Source organism: Rissa tridactyla, chromosome 1, assembly GCF_028500815.1.
Source record: "Rissa tridactyla isolate bRisTri1 chromosome 1, bRisTri1.patW.cur.20221130, whole genome shotgun sequence".
NCBI lineage: Eukaryota > Metazoa > Chordata > Aves > Charadriiformes > Laridae > Rissa > Rissa tridactyla.
This window is the reverse complement of record NC_071466.1, coordinates 157,989,526-158,016,704: the sequence shown is the minus strand read 5'-3', so window position 1 is coordinate 158,016,704 and position 27,179 is coordinate 157,989,526. Positions and strand designations below refer to the sequence as shown.

The window sequence follows — 27,179 nt, the reverse complement described above, 5'->3', positions numbered from 1 at the left end:
ATATCAAAAACATATGTGAAGAAATAAAAAGTTACCTGGGATTATTCATCCTTTTCCTATCAGAAGACTGTCACGTGATTTTTTTTTTTAATCAAAACTAATGCTTTACCAGTAAAAAAAAACCCCAAACAACTATGCTGGTCATTGCAGTAACTTTTGCGATGTGTTCATAAGTGTGCTGGCAATTTAAAATTACAGTGCTCGAAAACATTTAGTAGCAACTAACTTCAGGAAGTGGATTTATAACTTTAAGATATTGGAAAAGATGCTTAACGGGCCTAGAAATTATATATATGACACAGTTTATAGTGGAGTAAAACCAATTTTTCCCTTTTTTAATGGCAAAAATGCAAATTTCACTTAGCTTACTTTTGTAAAATAAGAAAAAACATTATGTAATGTATGTAAAATGTATCATTTTTTTTTACCTCAAGATAGCATCAATACATATTTTTCAAACAGATTTATATTTTCAAAGTATTAGCATTACACTTTTAACGCAAAGACATTTAACTGATCATAGCATACACAAAAAAATGAGACATGTCTATTTTTTCCTTGAAAACATATTTATACTTGAGTTTTAGTAAGGCATTGTTTTATAACATTTGAAATATTAGACATATTTACTTATTCAATCCTATTACAGCTTACCTGTGAGATATCCAGCTTTTAAATGTTGCTTTGGTGCAGGATGTATGCAGGTTGTGATTTGGTTACTGCTGAGGAAATGCTGACCCTTAATTTCACTCAGCTCATTTTTATATGTACATGCAAACTGAGATTTGATTGAAGATTGCCTCATCTGTAAGTGACAATCTGGTATTAGCTCAAATTATTTACAAAAGTAAAAGACGACTCCTGCAAGATAGTAAGATAATGTTTCCCCCATTCTTCTGTCTTGAAAGCTTTTAGATCACATAAAACACCAGAAAAATGAGTATGCTCACGTAAAAGATATTAATTAAGTATTCCTTTATAAAGTGTAAAGGCTTTCAAGAATACTAACAAATTATTCTCATACAGTAATTTTAAAGTACTTTTTCATCTCTTTCAGAAAGTAACACATCAACTTTTAAAGCTTCAACCAAAGATTTTCTGTTAAAGTTATTCCCCTCTTTTGATAGACTGCAGACTCTACAAAATTTGTCATAGCTGCTTCAGTCAATTATTATACTTCTTCTATACCTCTATACTATACAGGTAATCTTTGATATGTCAGTTCATAGGTGCCAAGTACAGGATGAGTCTCACCACTTAACCAATTTATATACAGAGCAAAGCATAATAGCAACACTGAAAAGGAATGATAAATAAATTAAGCTTTGATATACTTATACCTAAAAATGAAATATAAAGTATTATTTCAGATTTTTCTTTGGCAAATGTCAGATTTCCCATTTAGTCACAAAATAAAGCCATTTTCTTCTTGAATGCCAATGTCCTACTCCACATTTGTGAAAGCATACCCATATGGCGTAAGTTGCCAGAAATCTACAGTACTGAAGAGCACTATTGTATCTGGTTCTACATGCCCATCTCCACCTCCTAATCTTGGAAGACGGAACCTAGTGTCATAGCACAGGTAAATAAAAATATTTGGCTCAACTACAAAAAATTAAATACAATTTTTCAATCTATTCAATATATCCATATTTAATGGAATCAATGGTTACAGGTCAAACTTCTTCAGTTTACACTCTAATTTACAGCTTCACATCAGATTAGGATTTTCAGGGTCAAGCTTTGTACTTTCTGAACAATTTATCACAAATGCTATAGACTCTGCAAGACAAATTCTGCCCTTGCTTCCATTTGAAAATCTATTGGATTATAGAAAATATGTTGAAAGGTATAGCACAGAGCAGATAATTGCAATATATTAGGATTTTTAGCTAATAATACTATTACAACAGCACAGGTGAATTCAAATAAGTTTGAGCTGAACAGGTGCTACAGTACAAATATCAGGAAAAAGAAAAAATCAAGAAACACTGTCACAAAAGAAATGTTGAGATAGATATATATATAGAGAGAGATATAGATATATAACAGGAATGATTTGTCAAATAAGAGGTTTACAGCCACTTTTCTGACTAAGTTTGCATTATGCAAGTCTACTTTTCTTCTTAATCCAAGCATGTTTAGGTTTGACCCTTACAGATACATTCTTCTTCCAAATCAAAAATCTCAGACTTATACAGAAAGAAAGAAAAGAATGCGTTCCCCAAACCCTCCTTTCACAGGGGCCTTTATCTAAGAAATTTAGTCACAATTTATGCCACTTTCATCAGACACTGTTTTCATGCATATAAATTAACAGATTCTAGCTTTTTATCACTGAGATGCAACAACTAATATCCCTCAACAGTATCTCTTCATGATACTGCAGTTGGCCAAGTGAACACAACTAGTCTTTTTGGAAAAAAATATCCCATTTATTTACAGAAACTTAGTTCTTTCTTACTTAATATGTCTGTACATATATACAGTTTTATTTTAAACTTAATATTCCCTTAAAGAGTTAAAAAGGCCCAGTATTCCCAGTTGTCCATCAACAGCCTGAAAAAGAAAGGCAGATTTACCACGAAGAACTAGCCAGCCTGACTCTCAACAGTTCTAATCTTTTTTAAGTATTAACCTAGTCTGTACTTAAAACATTTTTTACCATAAGGTAAAACCATATACATAGACATTTACAAGGCTTTGTGTGCTTAAGTTTATGTCTTATGTCACCGAGTCATTAAGTATGTGTTATTACCCATACTCTTTCCAGAAAGCGTTTTGAAGGATAAGAGAACCTACACCCAGAATAAGCTTAAGAATTTGAAAAAATTAAAAATGCAGCTCTAATTTAGTTTAAACTTAATCAACATCCTATTGTACAATTACAATATTCAGAATATAAGGGGCTTACATTTTCTTTAAGCTTAAGGTCACTGTAATATTAATGAAAAATATTTTCCTGTATTTGCTATGTTTCTTAAACACTACAGCTTAATCCTTTAAAATCCCCTCAATTCTTAATTCTTTTTCAGCAAGTGACACACATCAAAAATTACACGACAATAACTTGCACAGAGTTCTATCATATATTCATATTGCAAGAGGCAAATAAGCTACAATTTGCGCAGAGTTGATGAAGCTATCATAAATACAGCACAAAGAACATCAAACTTGAGCAAGAAAGCCTGACAGTTACCATTCTATAACCAACAATAAATCCAGTCATTTTTTGGGACATTGGGGTTTCTTTTTACCACCTCCATCTGACACTTCACTAATTCAGTTTGCAGGTATTAAAATACGCAAAGTCAAAGGACAGAAGTCAAGCTCTAATACCGAAAAAAACTTGCAGCACAAACCCATCTGTCTGTTTCAGCTTCACTGAAGCTTGAAATATGCCTCAAAACTTCACAGTGTATTGCATCACATGCCATTTAGTCATTTGCAAAGAGTATACAAAGCTCTACTAAATACAACTGTTTCAGCTGATGCTAGTACTAATCTAGAGGGTATATACAAATTAAGAGTGCAAGACTGAATTTGTTGAAACAGTCAAAATTCCCAATTACTCTAGGAATGTATATTCACTAAAAAACAACTGTATTACACAGAGTGAGGTAGCAATAAGTAAATTTTAGTAGCCTGAAGGCAGAACAAAAGAGCACAAGTCTAGTGCTGAATTAAAAAGTAGAGCTTCACTGGAATGTTTTTAAAGAAAAAAGAGCAACTTAACTTGATTGAAGCACACATAATGAAGCCTGTCAACAGCTTGAAATAGCTCTAAGTTAGAGTTCTTTTACATTAAATTGCCTGAAATCCACTGCTTTGAGGGCACCATCCCAATGACCCACAGCTCTGGAAGAGCAAAAATGTTGGGAGCTCAATTTGCTGATCTAGTAGTGGAACTCAAATGGCCATGCAATTACTCAGACTTACTATCCACTCTCCTCTTCACAAGCAAGTGGAATATTGCTGTATCCCTCAACAAAGAAATTCTGCTGCATTTCAGGAAAAGGGGTTTGCTGTTATTGCTGTTCAGCTGGAAGGAAGTATGATAGAATTTAAGACAGTGTTTCAGCACATGTAGGTTAATTAGTAGTCCTAACGAGTAGATAAAGCTGGACATTTTCCCACCTTGACTTCTCTATTTAGAGAAGATTTTCAGTTGTTCAAGATGCCAATATAAAACATTCACTTTTATATGAAATATTAATGGTGCATGCTCTATTTATTTCTAAAAGTTAGTTGATAATCTATTCCAGATCTCCTTCCAGCATCTGCATGCAGACAGTACTGCCAATATTTAGTCACTAAGAATGCTGAGATTTGGTTTTTATACACTGGAATGAAATGATAGAATTTGAAAACCTACATCAGTAACAACAAACACATGTTTTTATTTTCTAGCCAAACGATTAGAGTACTGTTTGGAAGACGAAAAGAGAGAAAAAGAGAAAATGTCTTTTCTCCACCCTTACCCTTCTCCTTTTAGAAAAAAAAAATATTAAAGGTAAGTTGAAAGAGAAAGTTGAAAAATGGAAGGGAGTGCAAAGCGAAGAGTAACAAACAATAAATGGTAAGTATCGTTGCCAAACCAAGGCATCATGTTATTCGAACATGAAAAATATCCTGAATAGCTCAGGTAATACCAAGCTTTTACTGTACTGAAACTATAAAATTTTTTTAGCATGACATTGTACCAGTCTCTTGCTATGCGAAATTAACCTACTACTGTTTTGAGACTATTTAGCCTCAAATCACCTCATTACTAAGTTTTGAAAGTACTCAAAACTCACAGCTATGGATCCTAGGAAAGAAGTTTAGGGGTCTTGTAGAAAAATGGTATTTTCTACAGAGGTGTGATTTATCGACTGACACTAATAATAAAGTCTTTCTTCAGATTCTGTGCTGAACGTAACCTTTTTTTCCTCTCCCTCTCCTCCCAATACTAATTTTTAGCATACTCCATATACATTGAAACCACTAGTCAGCTTAGCATCCTCCATAATTATATTCCACTTTGAAACAAATATTTCTTGCTACAGTACAAAAGACTACTACCTGAGGAAGATTTTTTTCTCTATTACTACGACTTTTCTGCTCACAATTATAGTGGGCATACAGAAAACACTTGATACCTTCCTGTTGATAGTTTTCCAAGTCACAGTTTATTTGTACTGGAATCACAAATAGGCAAAACAATTCTCTCAAATAACAGCATTTAGGGAACTAAGCAATGAAAAATAACAGCAGTGCGTGAAGCTAGATATTAAGTCATTTTGTACAGGCATGAACAAGTCACATGAGAAAGGCAGACTGGGATTTTTTGCTTTGTGGAGCTTTTTCCTTGGAAGGTTTTCTATACACAGTAAAATTACAATGAACTTAAAGCATGCCAAGATTTGTTAGAGCTGTTAAGCCACAAATTCTTCTTAAAACTAAAACTACAGTTATGTTCCCAATTGGAGGGAAATAGTGCCTCATATAGGAAAGGTTGTCTCCAGTTACATTAAGAAGAAAAACATGCCAAACTACTGAAAGTCCTTGCAGCTGTTTTGGGGTAAATGTGTTAACAATGCAGCAGGATTTCTAAAACAATGTATCAAAAGGCCAAAACAATCCTAAGTTTACAAAAAAAAGATATGTTGCCCTCTCATATGTTGCATGCTCACAGTCTAAAAGCTTTTATTCCTTCCTTCTTAATGCCTAAAGTTCGCAGTTTCACCCAATCCCATTAGTTCAGGAACAGTATTTTACCTACAACTTGAAAGTCTAATTAATCTTTACTGGTGCACAAGAAAGATTAAAATCTTATTGTGCAACATTTTTGTTGTCTTAAGTTGCTCGTTAACCTAAACAAGCAGGTAATAGTAACAGTACTTCCATTCTTCTCTCTCACCAATAAGCGGGACTTGCTTGACCCCATTGAAATCAGTAAAAAAAGCAGTCAAACAATAGGCTATCTACCCATTTCAGAAAAATGGAAGTATGATTCAAAGAAGGAGACATAAGGCTGGATGAACCATTTTTACATAAAAATACCTCTCTCCTGTCCCATTAAACTTTCTACATATTTTTGTAACACAGAAAGGAGTGGTAAGGACAACTGACAACAAGACACATAACTCAACAGATGTTCTATAGATCTTTATGAATTAAAAACTCCTGCCAGAAAACACGATTCACCAAAAGACACTTCACTTAAACAATAGATAGCAAACTTGAAACTCTAAATTGTCTCTCAAAGGAAGATTGAGTTTCTTCTTATTACTCTTACCTGCTTCTGCTGGAGGGAATGAAAAAACACACTTCCCCAGACTTCTTTCTCCCCAAGGGATAAGAGCGACAGCTTTGCCTCCTAACAAATGCTGCTAGTTAGGTGATCTTTCTGCATATCTTCCAGTATTCAATGAGGATTGAAAGACAAAAATATTTCTTTGTGTTTCACTGTTGCCAGGAATTTGTTTTGGCACAATGGAAGTGCCCACAGGTTTATTTTATTTTTAAACACCAATTCCAGTTCATAGCTACCCACTTACTTTATCCACTCCCCATATTTTTAGATACTAAACACATATCGATGATGTTGTGCCCTACGTCTAAATATTATCAATCTGCACTCATCCACATAACTCTGCAGAAGTTGAGAGATCAGTTCCTCTCAAGGAACGAGAGGGCATAATGGGGGGGTTTTTCCTCTTTTTTTTTTTTTTTTAATTTAGATAACTCCTTCTCCTTTCACTTTCTAGATTTTACTACATTTCTTTATTCAACACATACATCTTGAGAGGACCCAGCACACAACCAAACTAATCATGACTACTGAAACATCATGGAAAAGGAGATTTCATGGGACAAGTTCTAATGAGAGATCATGAATTTGAACTATAGACTAACTATCTCAGCACATCAGAGGCTGCATGGTAAAAAGGTCTTTAGGACGATTTTATGGAACTATTGCTAGCATCTTACATACTGCATAAGGAACTTCTCAGATGAATCACTGACATTGAGAAGAAGCATCATGATGCTATTGTCTGATTCAAAAAAAAAAAATGTTCTGAGTCAATTGTTAAAATGAGTGCATTGGGCATAACAAAATTTACAACTGTTAATTTTACAAGCAACCTGTACACAATTCAAGATGGCTGTATGAAATAATAACGAAGACTGATATTCAGTGTAAGAAGGTGATAAGTACTACGGCAGCACTTGAGATCTATGGTCATGGACAAGGAATTCATTGTGCTATGTGCTGCACAGTAAAGACAGAACAAAATTTATTTCTACAAAGAGACATTACAATCCAAGAAACATATGGATTCACAGAGAAAGGAACTGAAATTAGTCATTGTAATGGGCATCCATCTCAACAAAAAGCACTACTAAGTTTTGGGGAGAGGTTGATTTAAAGGTATTGAAAAAGGTTTTAAAGGAGGATAATATAGGAAATCTCTTCAGCCATAAGAAACAGTATAAAACAGACAGCTGAAAGAGCTAGTCTGAAAATTAACAAACAAACAATGAAGACTGGTATTGCAGGCTGAATGTAAGCAACGACAGATATCACAAAGTAGCAAATCAAAAATATTAAATGGGTTGGGATATGTTAAAACAAGTAGCTTATATGTACTACAACTTAAAGGAATAGATTGAGATGCAAAAAGAAGAATGGCATCTAGCATCTAATCACTTTGATAACAACTTTTTGTACAGCAATCTCAGTGAAGAAAGACAGGTCAAAGCTGCAACTACCAAGTCCAAAAAAAAATACACATCAGCACATCAAAAAGCAAAATGATAATTTAATAAGTTATAGTTGAGTGTAGATATGGATAGAGAAGAATATGTTCCAGAAGTGTCATGGAGTGAAAAAAGTAACAGGTAGGATACCATCCTCAGTGTTAAATATACCAGGAAAGATACCACCTCAAGATCAACAGCTGGGTATTCACAGGATGGTATAGAAGTAACAAAAGATGTCAGTTTTGACAGAAGGGACACTTAGGTCAGATCTAGATCTGTGAACTCTTTGTATAAAGATGATAGCTGAACTTCTGTTTGTAGATGTCTTCATCCACAAAGAAGGTACAGAAAGAGAAAAGAAAGACAGAGCCCTATAAAGTCTTCATAGAAAAAGTAAGAAAAGCAAGGAGTAAAAACACGGAAAAGAAATGCTGTAGAAATTGTTAGAAAGGTAGAAAGAAAACCAGAAGACGACAAAATGAAAGATGAATGTTTCAAGAAAGACAGCAGGATTTTACGTGAGAGGACAGAGATCAAAGATGAATGGCAGGCAACTATATGAATTGTAGTTAGAAAAGTCATTAGTTGTTTGGCAACAGCAATTTTAGTTGACTAGAAGGACAAGCAAGACTAAAGTGAACATAGCAATATCAGAAGAATAATTCCAGACTTCACAGAAACATAGTGTAGTTTAGATGGCAATGTTTGGTTGATACACAGAAAAGAGAATTGCAAACATAACGTGAAACACTCAGATGTCCCATCTTGAGTAAGAAGACTCTGTGCTGATACACAATCGAGGAACATTTATACTCTGAACTGCATGATTTTTATTTTCCCTTTTTTAAATGGAAAAACATCTTGAGGTATTTGGCCTCAGTTCCATGCTGTACTTTGTCTCTCTGGTACAACAGGATACACTAGAAGAAAGCCATAAAGAAGACTGATTGTGATTATTAGAAGCAGTTCAGCAACCTCAAAGTTGCTCTAAGATATGAGTTGTATAGCCCCAAACAGCCATTCAGTTTACCATCTTAATCACGTTACCATTCACAACGCTAAAGTAGGGGAAGAGAGTCCACCATCACAGATGTAATCTACAAAAGATAACACTAAGTCTTACAGTCTTCTAAGATGCCAAAGAAAGTTTGGAAGTGTTAACCACAGTCTTTAGACCTATTGCTTGTTCTCTTTGAATATTGGTTTTCATAAGACAAAAGGTTATCTATGTTTCAATATAGTCATCCTAAATTATATTAGGCACCTGGTGAGCATAAAAATCAGTTCTAGAAGTTGACTGAAAGATCTCAAAAATTATTGGCTGAAAACATTCTATTTTTTTCATTCTATTTTGCTACAGGTACATTCTATTTTGTCAATCATGGTGAAGCAAGACTAGGACAGGAGTCCTACAGAAAATGTCAGATTCTTGTACTGTATTAACAAGGATCATAGGAGTCACAGAGCCCTTATTAGAGTCAGGCATTACAAAAGCAGCACAGGAGAGTGTCATGATGAACCTTTGCACGCAGTGCTCGCTCCTGAAGTAGAACTCATTCAATTATCCAAAGACCTCTGATAGAACTACTATTTGCACAGAAATTATGGTAGCTAATCTGGTATTTTTGATTAGCAAAAAAGTATTTCCAAAACCAGCTACAATAGTTTCAAAATATGAATCAGTCTCAACACTCATATTTATTTATAGTTTCTGTCAAAAACCTTGTAAGTTTCCAGTAAAGCTCTCAAACATAACAGGTAGTTACTTTTAGATACTAATTTTTGTACTTCGATACTGAAAACGTCTGTTCATGAATCCAATTATAAAATCTTCATTTAGATAAGAAAACTAATTCAATGTATTATGCAAACAGTATATCGCGTTTTTACTATCTGATGAGTAAAGCTGCAATTTAAATATGCTTTAATTGTAAAATTAATGTAGTGAAGTTCCTTTATCAGCTTTAAGACTTCATAATTTGCCTATGAGTTTTAAGCTAAATTTCACCATAATTAGTGAGTGTATCCAAAACACCCATCATCCACCCAACCCCCGTTCCAAAAAAGCACTCAGAATGAAGCTCAAGTATATTTCATACACATGCTAGAAATACTGACGGTGCTTTTAATTTTACTTCCTTTTAATGACTTTCTACTTCTCAAACATGTAATATGTTAAAATTCCCCTCATGTCCAATGGCAGAAAGATATTTTCCATTGTGCTATTCCAGAACTAATTCTGATGGCGTAAAATACCTGTTATCTTCCCTATATACTAATTACATTTGTGTTTTTACCTGGTGTCAGGACTAAATTTATAAAACAATATTAAGTAAAAAAAAAAATTAAGTCAAAATTTAGCTCTTTGCTGAAATGCTGTGGAAGATACAAGCTCTGCCTCATTCCATAGTACCAACATTCAAGTCTGACAATTTTGAGGAAAAAAAGACTATATAAAATGCAGTACACTGAAAGACTGTAATTTTCAGAAACATTGAAGTTGTTCTTTTGAATAGTGCTAGTCCCAATACCAACATACCCTTGTAATGTTCCATTTCATCTACAAAATAGGAAACATCAGCATTTTTATTTTATTGTTTACAAAGCAATGTTATGGAAATGTCCTCAGAATGTTACAAATTAAAAGCATCCCCCAAAAATGCAACGAAAAAGTCATTATTACACTTTTGGAATGCCTGTATTATCAGAACTGAAATCAGGTGTCTGTGTTCAGTTTTATCTCTGTTTTCACATAGCTTCACTTTTATTTCACAGAATCACAGAATCTTAGTGGTTGGAAGGGACCTTTGAGATCATCGAGTCCAACCACATTAAAAAAAAACAAAAACAACACACACAAAAAAAAAGCACCCACCAACTAAACTCCACACCCACAACACCCCACCACAAACGAATAATCTTGGGCACTAGAGCATGCCCTGAAGAGCCATGTCTACACGTTTCTTAAATACCTCCAGGGATGGTGACTCCACCACCTCCCTGGGCAGGCTGTTCCAGTGCCTGACCACTCTTTCAGTAAAGTAATTCTTCCTAATATCTAATCTAAATCTCCCTTGCCGCAGCTTCATACCATTTCCTCTGGTCCTGTCGTTATTCCCTTGGGAGAAGAGGCCAACCCCTGCCTCTCTACAGTTTCCTTTCAGGTAGTTGTAGAGGGCAATGAGGTCTCCCCTCAGCCTCCTCTTCTCCAAACTAAACATGCCCAGTTCCCTCAGCCTCTCCTCATAGGACTTGTTCTCCAGACCCCTTACCAGCTTGGTGGCTCTCCTTTGGACGTGCTCCAGCACTTCAATGTCTTTCCTGTAGTGAGGGGCCCAAAACTGAACACAGTACTCAAGGTGAGGCCTCACCAGTGCCGAGTACAGAGGCACGATGACTTCCCTACTCCTGCTGGCCACGCTGTTCCTGATACAAGCCAGGATGCTATTGGCCTTCTTGGCCACCTGGGCACACTGCTGGCTCATGTTAAGCCGGCTGTCTACTAACACTCCCAGGTCCTTTTCTGCCGGGCAGCTTTCCAGCCACTCAGCCCCAAGCCTGTAGCGTTGCCCGGGGTTGTTGTGACCAAAATGCAGGACGCGCACTTGGCCTTATTAAACCTCATCCCATTGGCCTTGGCCCATTGATCCAACCTGTCTAGATCCCTCTGTAAAGCCTTCCAACCCTCAAGCAGATCAACACTCCCACCTAGTTTGGTGTCATCCGCAAACTTACTGAGGGTGCACTCAATCCGCTTGTCTAGATCATCAATAAAGATATTGAACAAGACTGGCCCCAAAACTGAGCCCTGAGGGACACCACTGATGACCGGCCGCCAACCAGATTTTTGCTCCATTAATCACAACTCGCTGAGCACAGCCATCCAGCCAGTTTTTTATCCAGCGGAGGGTACACTTGTCTATGCCATGATTCTCCAGTTTCTCCAGGAGAATGCCGTGGGGGACGGTGTCGAAGGCCTTACCAAAGTCCAGGTAGACAACATCCACAGCCTTCCCCTCATCGAGAAAGCGGGTCACATGGTCATAGAAAGAGATCAAGTTGGTCAGGCAGGACCTCCCTTTCATAAACCCATGCTGGCTGGCCCTGATCCCTTGGCTGCCCTTCCCTTGCCTTGAGAGATCACTCAGGATGATCCTCTCCATGATCTTTCCCAGTACCGAGGTCAGGCTGACAGGCCTGTAGTTTCTGGGATCCTCCTTCCAGCCCTTCTTGTAGATGGGCGTCACATTGGCCACACTCCAGTCATCCGGCACCTCTCCTGTTGACCAGGATTGTTGATAGATAATGGAGAGAGGCTTGGTGAGCTCTCCCACCAGCTCCCTGAGAACCTTTGGGTAAATCCCATCCGGCCCCATAGACTTATGCGTATCCAGGTGCATAAGTAAATCATTAACTATTTCCTCCTGGATTACAGGGGAGTTGTTCTGTTCTCCATTCTTATCTTCCAGCCCAAGAAGCTGAACACCCTGGGGGCGGCTGGTCTGACTATTAAAGACAGAGGCAAAGAAGGCATTAAGTAGCTCAGCCTTCTCCTCGTCCTTGGTTGCAAGGTTTCCCCCCGCATCCAGTAAGGGATGGATATTCTCTGTCACTCTGTTGATGTATTTATAGAAACTTTTTTCGTTGTCCCTTATATTAATTGCCAGGTTGAGTTCCAGCTGGGCTTTTGCCTTCCTGAAAGTCCTGAAATACACAGATGGTTAAATGAAGAGATATAGATTAGCTCACTATATTTCCATAAAGAGATCTTCATTAGGAAATACTTTTAAGTTTAAAGCCTTTCTGTTCTGGAGTTTTAGATGTTTTCATTTCCAATATTACAACACTATTTGAGTTGAAATGATTACCACAAGTTAATCACAATTACATTTCTTTAGCTATCATACATGACTAGGGATACATTTCAACCAAGTATTTGAGAATTTTAACTGTTATTTTTCATTTTAGCATTATTATTTCAGTGCATCTATAATCGCATAGCAATTCATTCATAGTACCTTCATTTTTTTTTCATCCATGGATTTCTGAATACGTTGTCTAAGAGGTTTTGGAGAAGATCCATTGGATTGTGCTGGAGATCTATATTAAAGAGAGACAAGTACTTAGAACATGTAAAAGCAATTAGTTAAGAAAAACAGTTACCATACCAAGTTCCTCAGAAATAGGAAGGCAAGTATCTTCACTATCTGAGCCTTACTTTATTTTCTCCCTAAGTAACCACATGTACTGTGACAACTGAAGACAGCACAATGAAACCAATCCTACAGTTCCAATTTCTGGTATCATTTTGCAGTATGTTTACAATATCGTAGTTCTGCAGCCACAGTATTATTATTTGTAATGCTGCTCAGGAGTTACCAAGTCACCATTCTACTCACACTGCCTTGAATAGCATCTAGTTGACATCCAGAATAATTTTCCTTGTATTTACCGACGTTTTAATATAAGTACTAACACAAACAAAATGCTTCCACCATCCTATATTTCAGTATGTGAATAGTTACATACATTAATGAAAAATTTGGATCCATATACCGCAAAAAATTATTGATGCATATAAGAGGGGATGTTTTGGTCTTGAAATAGAAAGAACTAATCTGTGCATCTGTCAACAATTACTTCTCTGTTTATGCTCATGGCAGGCCAATGTGCATATGAGGACAGTTGTTTCAAAAATAACTCATTATTTATTTTATTTATTTAGCTCATTCTATTCAGTTATTCCATAAATAAAATTTATTTAGCTCATTCTTTACTTTATTTATTTCTACTTGACTGTGGTGAAAAATATCTGCAGGACCTTGTGAAGTTTTTCCTGTTTTAATTTGCCAAAATATGGAGCTTCTGCATGCTCCCATCTACACTGTTGTTCCGGTTCTTGAGTCCTCTTTATAACTTAAAATGAATGACAAAATTCTCAGCATCTCACTTTCCAACAGCTGATGATTCCTCAGTATAAGCAACTGACTAAATCATCACTGCTTCTCCAGTGCATGGATAGATTAGTTTCCTTTTCAGTGCCCACAGAAACGGGTTTTCAAGAGAGTCTTTGTTTTACACACCAGATCTTACCTTTTTAAAAGGTAAGAAAAGAACTGAGCAAGAAGATATGACTGACTTTAACATTAATAGGATGGAAAGATGATGGGAACAATACAAAAAACAGCAGCAAACAAAAAGTTGCCCCAAGCCCGGAATATCTATTGAACCTGCAAAACCAGAAAAAGAGAACCCTGACTGCAAAAAGTTATGAAAATACTTAATCCATGGTCAGGCAAAATCTAATTCTAAAACATAATAATAGCATTAATTTTATCAAAATCACCTTTCTTTGATTTTAACATCATCACTATATTTTTATGTTTGCTTAAAAAATTTAAAAATACTATGGGAAAACAGCACTTCTGCCTTGCATGCAGCTTCAAGATACAAAACAAAAATAGCAAGAGTACTTTATTTGAACTTCTATAATGCAAATCTAAAAAGAATATTTTCTAGAAGATTGAAATAAGGTGCTTAGAGAAGGAAAACATTTGAATGATATACTAAAAACAGATTAGGTAAGAAAAACTTTAGCTTGGTTAGGAGGTTCTAAAACACTGAGGATGTATTGTCAGTGCTTACATCTTCAGTTCCCAAATATGCATGCATTTCAAAAATTACAATGAAAATAGTTTTAATTAAAGAAAGCCAACAAAAAGTTAAACAACACAATAGCTGCTTCTCAGCAGTAGCTTTTTGCAGGATTTCAGTGCAGAGAGATAAATCTACCCAACTGATCTAGAAGTTTATTAAAAGAAGAGTAAAACAAAGCAAGAAAAATTCCTGAAGTTTTGAAAAAGAGGTGTTCTCATTTAACCTCAGTCTTCACCTGAAAACTAACAGCGTGCCCTCTAACTGACCAGAATCCAGACAAAACTATTCACAAACTTTAAACATATTTTGGGATAAAGAAATCTTTAGAAATAACAAAAGCATTGTGAAAAACCTCAAAACAATAACTACCATGTGATCAAAAGCCATAGAACAATAACTACCATATGAGGTGACCAATCTGATACACAGAATCAGATTAGCAAAAAGAATCTGAAAATCGCAGTGACATTTATTGCCAGAGGTACTTTCATTTATGCTGTAAACTGTTCCAGATATACTATTAACAATCAATTGGCAAAAAGACTGCAAGCACTCTAGATCAAAAATTTGAGACACAAGCATTAACAAAAAACTGCTGTATTGTAGAGATGCCTGTACATTGATGCAAATCAGAGTGACACCTTAGCTACCATCCTGTGTAGTATTAAGGTGTTCAGCATTCATAAAGCAACTGGAGCCTTACAGGAAAGCTGCTAGAGAAATGCAGGACACAAATATTTGATAAAACTTGAGGAGAACAGGTATTGTTTGCAAGTTTCATTTCCGTTTTTACAAAGTATTCCCTAAAACAATAATTTAGGGTCATAAATTCAATACTTTGAATAAATTACTTCTAAATCAATTTTTTAAATGAAAACATACAGATAATATTAAAAAAATTATATACTGGAAAATAAAACAAATTGACTACTAAGGTAAACACAAGAATTATCTAGATTACAATATAAATTCCCAGATAGCAGTACCTGCTTACACCTACACCAAGATGATTTTAAGTAAAACAAACACTCTTATTCAGAAATAAGTGGCTTAAAACCGATTTTAAAATGAAGAGTTACTTTAAAAAACAAAAAAACAAACAAAACAAAAAACAAACAAAAACCAATCTAGATCTCTAGTTCTGAATAATCGCAATGTTTAATTCAGAAAGAGAACCCATAGAATCACAGAATTGTTTTGGTTGGAAGAGACCTTTCATATCATCAAGTCCAACCATTAACCTAGCACTGACAAGTTACCACTAAACCATGTCCCTCAGCATTACATCTATATATCTTTTTAAACGCCTCCAGAGACGGTGACTCAACCACTTCCCTGGACAGCCTGTTACAATGCCTGACAACCTTTTCAGTGAAGAAATTCAGGTGGGCCTTGATTCCATTCACATAGAGCATTAACCTGAACCTGATTAAGCTCCTTTTCATTCTGATAAAAATACAACCACAGTGAGGTTTATTAAATTAATGAAACAGTTTAAAAAATAATATGGATCAATTTTCCTTAATCTGAAGTAATGGAAAAACAAGCGACTGAAATCAGGGTTATTTTAAGCTTGTTACATAATGAAATAGAAATGTATAGCTACTGCTATCCACAGATATTTGAGATGTGAAAGAATATTCCACAATATGTTGTTACAAGCTGCCTTTTATATTAAAAATTATTACAGGTTTATTAAGAATTCTTATTAGTGAAACCAATTATTTTTTTTAAAGTTTAATTAGAATGTGTTTATTCCTTTGGTTTCATAAAAGAGATCAAATGATAGATCTAATGGAACCCTTAAATTCTTTGACTTTTAGGATCCTCCATCTTCCAACGTAGGGCCTATCATTCCCTTTTCTTTCTTCCCTCTTTCCTTGCTGTTGTCCTCACAGCCTTGCTCCTGCACACTCTGACAGTGTTGTTACGGTGGGCTCTCATGGGAAACGACTGCCACCAGCATAAGAAACACCCCCTTCTTCCCCACTTTTCCTACCCTTTTCATTGTAGCTCTTATTTTATGTTAGGGAACCCAAAAAAGTGCATGCCCAGAGCAATAATAAGCAAATGGCCATGCAGCCCCTGCCCTGATGAACAGATGCTCCAATCACCACTGAAGGCATCAAAAGCAGGAACAACCAATAAGGGGAGCAAGCAGGTCCTTACAAAGACAATATAGTTACTCTGGGAAAAGCACTATTGGGGAACCAACGACTGTACTACAGAGGATGTTTGTCTGGGAACCCTGGCTGCTTTACATCCTAGCTGGCCACTAAAGAGTTTTATCTTTCCTCTTCTCTCCTCTCCCTCTCCTATTTTGATTTTATTCCTCCCAAAAAGCAGCTTTCACCATTAGAGTCAACGTATGCCATCAACTACAGACACCACTAATAAGTCATCATGCATGTGAATTTGTTTCAACATCCTTTGGGCAATACTATTCTGATTGGTGGATCATGATCGGAAAAACTGTTTAACTATTTAAAACTGTCTCCACAAAATAATTACTATGTAGGAAGAAAACAGGATATAATCCAAAAATCTCTTGTGTCATAGCTAGACAAAGGAGGCATCCTCAAATTGAACAGTAATCTAATTAGCTACTGAACAGACAGTATTTGAAGTTAGGAGTTTGAACTCAACTTAAAAGGTATTTGGAAGGTTTGTTGCAAAGGATATTCCTTCATGGGTTTCGTGCAGCCCAGAAATGTACTAGCTCAAAAAGCCCATATTACTAAAGTATCTTGAAGATACATAAAATATGAATGAGGAGGTATAATACTCTTGAGAACTTGAGACTGTTCTAAGATGGCTTTCCCTTTACACCTAGTCTTGCAACAGACCGCATTTTTGTCATTTGCTTTGTGTAAGTAATATCAATGCTTTGTTAGCCACTCAGTATAAGATCTTTATTAAAAATAAACCAAAACAAACAAACAACAAACACACCAACAGTGTCCAAAACAAACACGAAAAACCTTCTAGTACTCACCTGAAGAGCGTCAAAACAGAGGTGATTCCAAACAGATTTAAGCTTTCATCATCGTATAATAGTTCTGCTTTGTTCTGGGTAGGAGGACTGACAGCTTCTTCATCCAGAAGAGCTAGTAAGACCTTTACAGTATCTCTGCCACAATAGACAGTGCCATGATTTATGGAATGTAATTTTGGCTGAAAGTAAATAAAAGTAAAAGGAACATACAACAGGAAAGGTCAGCAAGCCAGACCACTAGCTCACCTCCAAAAGCAACCCCTATCAGCACAAGGCGATTCTCACACCTTGTGAGAATCCCCTCCTTCATTTTCCCAGAAAGCATTTATGGGGAACTTGCCCATGGGAAAGTTTCTTCCTCATCCCAAGCAATTAGTAGTTTAGATCACTGCCAGCTGGAGGTTTACACCAATGAGCAAGTCGCAGATAAATATACAAATCTGATGAAACCATGCAGCAGAAATTAACGTATTATTTTCTCACAACCAATTTTAGTGCTATGGGGTATACAAATGCATTCTGGAGAAGTCAACTCCTCTGACTAACTGAATCTGCTAAAGCAGTCAGTTAAAAGTGAGATTTCCATCAAGATTTGACAAGAGGGGTACTTGGCACCATCTCCTGTGGTTTGGAACAGGATGAATTCCTTACGATTTTCCACAAGAATGAAGAGTTCCTTAAAGAAAATAATAATCCACATCTGGAAGTGCTCAATGCCACAGTCAGCAGTACAGATGTAGAACTCCATAGCCACTACAGGACTGCAAGAATTACAAGTGTGCTACAGTTTTCTTTAAAAGTACTAGGAGTTCCACAGAGAAATTTAGTGCATAATACACAGTAGTAGATTTTTAAAACTATAGGCCAATACACAGAAACATTGAATAGCCTAACTTTGTTCAGAAGGACAGGGCAAGCAATGAACTGCATTTATCTAATCAGTTAACTGCTTTTAAACACAGTCTTGAAAAGATCAAATTCTCTTTCTCTCTCTATTTGATTATATCAATTAGTGTATGTAGCTTTCAAGAAACCATAGCAACACATGTCAGTCAGTTACTATAAGTTATAATCAATAGCTAGAAATAGCAATTACAGAAATGGTTGTTACTTGGCTTTACAGAATTGGCCTATTTCAGTACCATTTAATTTCCTTAAAATTTATTCTGAACCTCTTCCGTCATTACATCACCACATCATAGATTTTTATAAAATGTCATGTGTGTCATGGTAAATTTGTCTAAATGAGAAAAGTACAAATTTGGCATCATCTTGACTGATTATACACAAAGGAAAAAATAATAATCTTTACACTATAACATAACCTTCTAACTGCCAAAAGATGACCTTCAGAAATCTCATGTACTACAACAACAGTGACTTGATGCACTAAACATGAACTAAAATCCTATTGTCCAAGGCACAATAAGAACTTTAGGCAAAACAACAATCCCTGCCACAAAATATCTTGTTTATTAGTAAGCTGGAAATCATTATTCAAATTATTTTTTCAAGAAAATAGTTGACAGGTCTTTCAAGGGTAGTGACCGTTAGCTACTCCAGACTATTCTGGTTAGTTCCAGAAACAGAAGCCAGATTCCATTTACAGTAGTAATTTTCTCAGGAAGAAATTAATCATAATTCCTATTAGTCACCCGTGCAGGTTTCAACACAAAGTAGTGCTTCCTGCTGCATAAATTAATAAATCTTCCTGGAGCTCTAGATTCTTATAGAACAGGTATTTGCAGGAAAACCAAGCAATGATGGAAGAAAACCGTCACTGCAAGGAGAAAAGCAAATATTTTTCTAATAAACTCTTTTCAGGTACACTTTACGAGGAAGCAGCCTTCCCAGGAACTAGTGGAGGCATCATTTTCAGCTCTGTATTTAAGAACGTATTTTAAATTTGCACTCAAATAAATTATCCAATCTCTTATGCATGAAAAAATGTAACATCCTATCAAAGCCAGAACTTATTCCGGATATAGAACATTTTAAATGAAAAAGTATAGCATCAGGATTTGGGGGTTTCTTTAAAAACTAAAAAACAATACACAATAAAAAAACCCAAGCTATATGTGAAACTCAGCACAGAGCACTAATCTTTGCTGTCCTGAGATCTTAATGGAACATAGAGATGCTCCAATATTTTAATATTTTTTATACAGCTCAAATTCATTTGGAAAACTTATGAGGTTTTTTTTGTTTTGTTTTTCAATTAGCAATGGTGACCTACCCCTCTCTATGCTTAGTAAAATGTTCTACCACACCAAGCTCCACTAAAATATCCATCTCTTAATATTTGTCTAAGCTCCCTTTTCCACCCCTCGACTCTGTGAATCAAATATTTAAGAATTATCATTTAACATATACATTCATCATACAATGTTTACAAACTTCATTTACATCAACAAAAAGAATTCCTCACACCAAAATCAAAATAGTATCATCACAACACCAACAAAGGCAGACAATTTACACAAACTCTACCCCTCATCTCTTCACCACAATTACTAAAATAAAAATTCGCTATACTTATTCCACTCTTTTGCAACGTTCAGACCACATTTTGCCCATTACGTCTTCCAATTACTGTCCTTATCTCTAATTCCTCATGCCCCAGATTGGGCACCACAAAGAACTGTGGTGGGTTGACCTTGGCTAGCCATCAGGTGCCCACTAAAGCTCCCCTATCACTCCCCCTCCTCAACAGGACAGGGAAAGGAAATATGATAAAAAGCTCATGGGGTCAAGATGAGGACAGGGAGTTCACTTACCAATTACCATCATGGGCAAAACCAACTTGACTTTGGGAAATTAATGTAATTCATTGCCAATCAATCAGAATAGGGCCCCTCCCTTCTTCCCAGACTCAACTTCACTCCCAACTCTTCTACTTCCTTCACCCAGGTGGCACAGGAGGATGGGAAATGAGGGTTGCGGTCAGTTCCTAATGGTTCATCTCTGCTGCTCCTTCTTCCTTATGTTCTTTGTCTGCTCCTGTGTGGGGTGCCTCCCATGGGATACAGTCCTTCATGAACTTCTCCAGTGTGGGTCCTTCCCATACACTGTAGTTCTTCAGGAATTTTTCCAGCATGGGTCCTTTCCACAGGGTACAGTCCTTCAGGAACAGACTGCTCCAGCATGCTCCCCCATGAGGTCCAAAGTCCTGCCAGCAAACCTGCTCCAGCGTGGGCTCCTCCCTCCACAGGTCCTGCCAGGAACCTGTTCAAGTGTGGAATCTCCACAGGGTCATAGCTTCCTTAAGGGCACGTCCATCTTCTCCAGCATGGGGTTCTCCACAGGCTGCAGGGCAGATATCTGGTCCACTGCGGATCTCCATGGGCTGCAGAGGGACAACCTGCATCACCATGGTCTTCATGGGAATCTCTGTGCCAGTGCCTGGAGCATCTCCTCACCTTCCTTCTTCACTGTGCTTGGTGTCTGCATAGTTGTTTCTCTCATGTATTCTCACTTCTCCCTCCCAACTGCTGTTGTACGGCATTTTTTACCCTTTCTTAAATGTTATCACAGAGGTGCTATCATTGTCACTGATTGGCTCAGCTTTTGGCCAGCAGCAGGTCCGTCTTGCAGCCAGCTGGAACCAGCTCTGTCCGACATGGGGGCAGCTTCTGGTGCCTTTTCACAGAAGCCACCCTTGCAACCCTCCCCGCTACCAAAACCTTGCCACATAAACCCAATAACAGCACTAGATTTGTCAAGCCAAGCAGCACGTCAGTCACATCCAGACCACAGTCATCTCTGATGGCTCTCAGTTACATCCATACTGTGGTGAGCGTGGATGTGCTGTAGTGAGTATGATGAAAAGGATTAGTTTAAAGCCCATCATCCTCTGCTATGTACTCAAGTTTCCTTACTGAGAAGAACTATAGTAGAATCTGCCCATCCACGAGTAGGTGGGATGTTCCAGCAATCGATTAACTTAAACTCAAAGACTGGCAAAAACTTAAACACAGAACCACAGACTCAAATATAATATAATTAATTTCATAAGCTGCCCTAAAGTGCCCATTTTGAGAAAAAAACGTTAACTTCATACTGGTTAAATACTTAATCCTGTTAAAAGCACATTTCCTAACAACATCAGGATACAATCATCTTTGCTATCTTACACCTCAGTAAGGATACTGGTAAACATTTCTCCAGGTCATTAGACTATGAACTTGACCTATGGAGAACAATAAGTAGCACAAACCATTTTGGAAAAGCAAATTTTTGTGAATTTCTCTGAAGAATGAAGTTTTATTAAAATAGTTTTACCTGGCTTATAATGATTTAAATAACTTTTTAGAATTTTATCAATAATACAAGTAGCTAAATAAAGACAGAACTGATAACAGTGATCAATCAGATGGGAAAGAAAGAGAAATAGGATATGAAAGGCAAACAGAGAAATATAGTGATGAAAGATTCACGGGAAATAGGAAAATGAGGATAAAATACATACTCCAACTGCTCAGTGGAAACACACATTTAAACCAGTTTAACTAGCCACTAGAGTCTGTCTGGTTTTAAAGAAAAAAGCATATTGGAAATCTGATTAAAAGTTGTTTAAAATCTTGTTACCATGGAGTAACTCCAGTGATTTCACAAAACACAGCATTCTAACAATGTACATACATACAAGGTATCTATAAGTTTTCAAAAATTTATCAAAAATACATGACATTACACATTTTATATATCAATAACGTAAAATAAAATAATTAAAGCTGGTTGATGTTTTTATCACAAAAAAGATCATAATATAAACCTGAGTAGATTCAAAGTACAAAAACCACAAATAGAAAGCCTATATTCTGCTCTCCACACCTGATTTAAGAACTTTAAGCATCCTGATTTCTTCCACTAAACTGAAATCAGTAATAGTTTCATTTGCATCTTGAAACACTGAAAGAAAAACTTACACGTTGATTGTTTGGGGTGTTATTTTTATTCCCTTCCCACTCCAAATTTCACCTTATTTTGGATTTCTTTCATATATAACCTTATTTTGAATGCCTTAGCCTTAGAAATACTTGATGCTGAGATAATTAAAACCTGTGTATTTTAATCAAAATTACTGATACATGATCTTAAATCTTAATTCCACTTTCATGAGGCTTTTTTGTTTGGAAATTTGTTATAGCTCTACTGACTTGAAATCAGTGGTAAACCTGATAGTTGTGAGTATCTACATCTATAACTGTACAAACAAATTAAGTTTTAAAGAGTACTTTATTTACAATTTTGAGGTAAGAAGTTTAGTTTAAGTAAATCCGCTTTTTGAAATCTACACTGTAATGCTCAAGTATAAGTCTTTCAATAAGGTTAAAACCACAGTGTAGAGGAAATGACGCTGCTCTCTGTACTGTTAGGAAAAGATAATACTCTGCATAAAGACTCTTAAAAAATAAAAAAAGAAACAGAACAGGTGAAAGACATTTGCTTTCTTGCAAAGCTAAATAGTAAAAAGAACAAAAGAAGTCCCATTACCCGTGCTGGACTGACTCCAGTAGTGCTGGCAGTCGAGACTTCATGTTGTGAATCGATAATATTTTTAATCTTCAAATCCAAGTCTTGTACAACTTCCTCTACTGCCTGACAGAAAGGATCCCCATTGCTTCGGCCTTTTATCAAATGCATCTTCATTGTTGACAGAATTCGCCCCCCTGCGACTCTGAAAATAGGCACAGGGTCATCTCCACATTAATCTTGGCAGCACTTTAGTATACCTATTAGTGTTGAACATAGCCAGTCCTCACAGTTAATCAAAACTCTTCAGAGAACAGCTTTGATCTTTTAAATCAAACAGCGGTGTAGAAGTATTGTCCAACTTAATAGTGTGCTGAAAAAGAAAAAAATTATAAGGAAAGGTAATGAATTCAGCATTTAGTAATACTCTGAGCTGCAACACAAAACTAACTTCTCCATAAAAGCCCAAAGAAAAGTACTTTCTTTAAACCTGCAGTTACGTTTTTGCTCATAAGCTGTTAAGTGTAAACAAAACACTTCACTGGAACACGCTTTCCAATTTAACAGACTATTAGATTTTTGAGTCTTTTGTGCTTCATGAAAGCGATTCAAAATAGCAATTTGCTTTCAATTTTATTGAAATAGATAGTAATTAGACCAAATGAACATCACCGTTTGGCATACAGGCACACACTATTAATCTCTTTTGCATTAATGAGAAAAAATACCTACAGAAAAGAACTTAGTAGTTTAATTATGAAATGTCCATGCCATTCGACATCAAAAATATAAATAATTGAATCTCATTGATATAGGGGCTTTATTTCAACCCTTCTTATCGAAGGATGAGAAGGCATTTGTGAGTGCACCTAAACTATGTTTAGACTTCAATTCCATTTTGTCATCCTCTGCCTTGAGCCATCCACATTGCATGTATGATAGACTACTTTTGGGATCACCTTTGGATTAGAACTACCAAGTCTCTCCCCAGTGAAACTTGAGTGGATCAGCTGTTACAGTTGTATATACAATGCTCCAATAGGCAGTATTGAGAAAGTTACACCATGTCTTGCTCCCTCAGACTTGCAAGATCCGCATATTCAATAAAAATGGACATACGACAGGCTGCCAGGTAGAGTGCATTATCCTGAGTATGTAAAAAAAAATAAAAATTAAAAATTAAATTCTTGTTAAATGACAAGAAAACCCAAAGATCTTATGTCCAAAAAACTGGCTATGGGGACTGAGGCTCCTGTGACAGTGCACCTTGATTCACCCAGACCTGATGAATGAGAAGAAGCAGTTAGAGTTTCAAGTATTCCACTGGCCATTTACAAGTGCATCTTTCCACTCAAAGGTCAAAAGTGCTTACCTGAACAAAGCTGTTCAAAATTAATGAAATGAAATAAAATAAAATAACTTAAAGCTTATAATGAGAGTGAGCATAGTCTCATCACAAGAATGGAAAATCCAAGCGTTAGGAGTGAATTGCTCATTTCACAAGTGTAATGTGTAGTGAATAGGTGCAAAAGCCATATGGAGGTAACAAAGGTAGGAATCGCTTGTCATGAGGCACTACTATGAACTATGACTACGAACCACGTTAAGTAAATTAGCTAGGGGATCACATATCTTATCTCACAGATCATCAAAAACTATACAGAGACAGCAACTGTCTTGACTACTTTAGTAAAGATTTAGTAAAAGACAGAATAAATCCCTTGAGTTAAAAGCTCAATAATTTTGTCTAGTACCCACATAAAACATTAAGTGAAATACTGTATGTTTTAACATTGCTAGAGTTTGGGCAAATAAAAAAGAGTATTACAAGAACAACCCAGCTCTCCTACATATAATGCATCTCTTCACAAAAGCTTTTTGAAGTTGCATGCTGTTTGGAAATTTTATCATCAATTCTCCGCTCTTCTCAGAACATGAACCCATCATCCAGACCAACAAAGTCGATTATAAGCAAGATTCCCCTCACCTCACCAAGCAATCTTTTATCTTGTATTTAACATTGCGCATATATAAGGACTTCATTATTCCCCTGTGACATTTGGTCCTCAATTTCATTCTCTTTCTGCTTATTTTCCTCAAACTGTTCAGAATGTGGTAGTCTATATTTTAGTTTTAGCTCTAATTTGTAGGGTTTTTTTTAATTGATCCCCTCTCCTTTTACTTTTTCATGTACAGGGTTACTTTTTCCTTTGAATACCAGCTGATAACACATATAAGAATAAAGGAAGAAACAGGATCTTAACAAGAGGCATAAAGAACCCATTCCTTAAAAATCCCAAAACTAATTCCCAGGAAAAATAGGTACACCTCTGCGTTCAGAAAATACCCTGAACTGAAATTAGAGATTGAGACAGCACTCAGGACAAGCATCATAAACATTTCCTCTGTTCTTACAAGGCACATAATTATTGCCAGCGTTGAAGACAAGATCCTGTGCCTGTGGACCCTTCTTTTGAAGTTGTACAACCACATTTCGGATCTTTAAAGTAGCATAGATTCTCTGCAGTGACAGTAGTGACTCAAAAAAATAAAGGAAAACAAGCAAAAAACACCCCAGCCTTCCAGTCACCATGTTTTTGATGAAAAATTTCCAATGAAACTAGTTATGCTTATAACACTAAGCTCAGATATGATATTGATTTCCTGTCAGGTTTGCTGATTGTTTTGGGTTTTTTTTTAAAGTCTTATAAAGCCTAAGTATAGTGGCAGGCAAAAGCAGTAAAAGCAACAAAAGCAATTCTGTTCATTCTGAACTCTCACTCTAAGAATTTTTCTTTTTCAGTCAATATGTTTCATGTTCTATTACAATAATCCATCTTCTCTTTCCAACTAACCGACAGTTTCCTTTTCCAGACTTTAAGAAACACTAGCCACTTTCCTGCAACATCTAATAACTGGGTAGGATGGCCAACCCTAAAAAAGGGTAGCCTGTTAAATCTTGCCTTTAACAGCAGAATTTCTGGTTTTGTTTTTTTCTTTTATTTTTTTTTTTAAGTGTTAGTTTTAGAGTTCAAATCAAAGCAGAAATGCCGCATGTTGAGTGTAACCTACTATCAGTCATCTAGCTGAAACACCAATAGTTTTGATTTAACTATACCATGGACTGTATAAAACGACTCCCTTTTTATTCACACACCCTGAACTCTTGAGCTGCTATTGACACCTACGGTAGAATTTTCAGATACACCTATGATGTTGTGAAGCTGGTGAAGGGCCTGGAGAATAAATCTTATGAGGAGCGATTGAAGGAGCTGGGACTGTTTATTTTGAGGAAGAGGAGGCTGAGGGGAGACCTCATCACTCTCTACAACTACTTCAAAGGACATTGTAGAGAGGCTGGTGCTGGTCTCTTCTCACAGGTACTTAGTGATAGAACAAGAGGGAATGGGTTCAAGCTGCAGCAGGGTAGGTTTATGCTGGACATTAGGAAAAAATTCTTCACGGAAAGAGTGGTTAGACACTGGAATAGGCTGCCCAGGGAGGTGGTGGAGTCACCATCCCTGAATGTGTTTAAGGCTCGTTTAGATGAGGTGTTAAGGGATACGGTGTAAGGGAGAACTTTGTAGAGTGGAGATGATGGTTGGGCTCGATGATCCCAAGGGTCTTTTCCTGTCAACGCGGAAGGCTCGGACAATAACAGAACGATCAATATGATCAGGTTAATGCCAGTTTATTGCACAGATAGCTCAGTTATTATAGACGTTCTGATTCCACATCACGCACCGACAATTTGCTGATTGGTTGCATGAGCTGTGCATGCGGTAAGCAACATATTATAATTGGCTTAAAGCATCTGTTCACGCGGACAATCACCCCTCCTATATCCTGGGTGAAGTTCTGCATTTTGCACGCTGAGTTCAGCACGCTTTCTCATATCTTATTTGTCTCAGCATTTCTAACATCGCCACAATGTTTTCACATAACCTTCAAACTAACAAAGCCTACATAGTTGTTAGCAATTCTTCGGTGCTTGGAGTGTTCACAGGATGACCCCTTTGTACTAAAAATCCTCCAACATTTTCCAACCTAAATGATTCTATGATTCTAAATCACAGGTCTGAAGAAAAAAAAAAAAACCAAAAAAACCCAAAAAAACCCCAAAACACCACAAAACCATACCCCAAAGCAATGGCAATGGCTTTATTACTCCAGGTGACATAGCCAAGAATGAGATGATGACTAATTTTTCAACTTCCTCCGTGCTTACTGCTTCTTCCATGTTCCTGCCTACTTACCCTAAAATGATAATTTGCAAAATGAAAGAAAGGTATATTTTGTA

The 27,179-nt window shown here is 36.5% G+C and overlaps 1 protein-coding gene across 2 annotated transcripts in view; it reads right to left on the bottom strand.

The window, feature by feature from the left end:
• The window catches only part of PARPBP (PARP1 binding protein), a 50,694-nt gene that overhangs the window by 1,142 nt on the left and 22,373 nt on the right, over positions 1 to 27,179 (bottom strand). The window contains exons 6-9 of one of the 2 annotated variants that reach the window (XM_054188419.1): positions 22,901 to 23,084; positions 17,405 to 17,583; positions 12,771 to 12,852; positions 655 to 805 (exon numbers count right to left, since the gene is read on the bottom strand). In XM_054188419.1, coding sequence (XP_054044394.1) covers positions 655 to 805; positions 12,771 to 12,852; positions 17,405 to 17,583; positions 22,901 to 23,084 — 596 coding nt within the window. Of the gene's footprint in view, positions 1 to 654; positions 806 to 12,357; positions 12,457 to 12,770; positions 12,853 to 17,404; positions 17,584 to 22,900; positions 23,085 to 27,179 lie in introns of those variants that run through there. The other variant, XM_054188420.1, reaches the window with a different exon arrangement.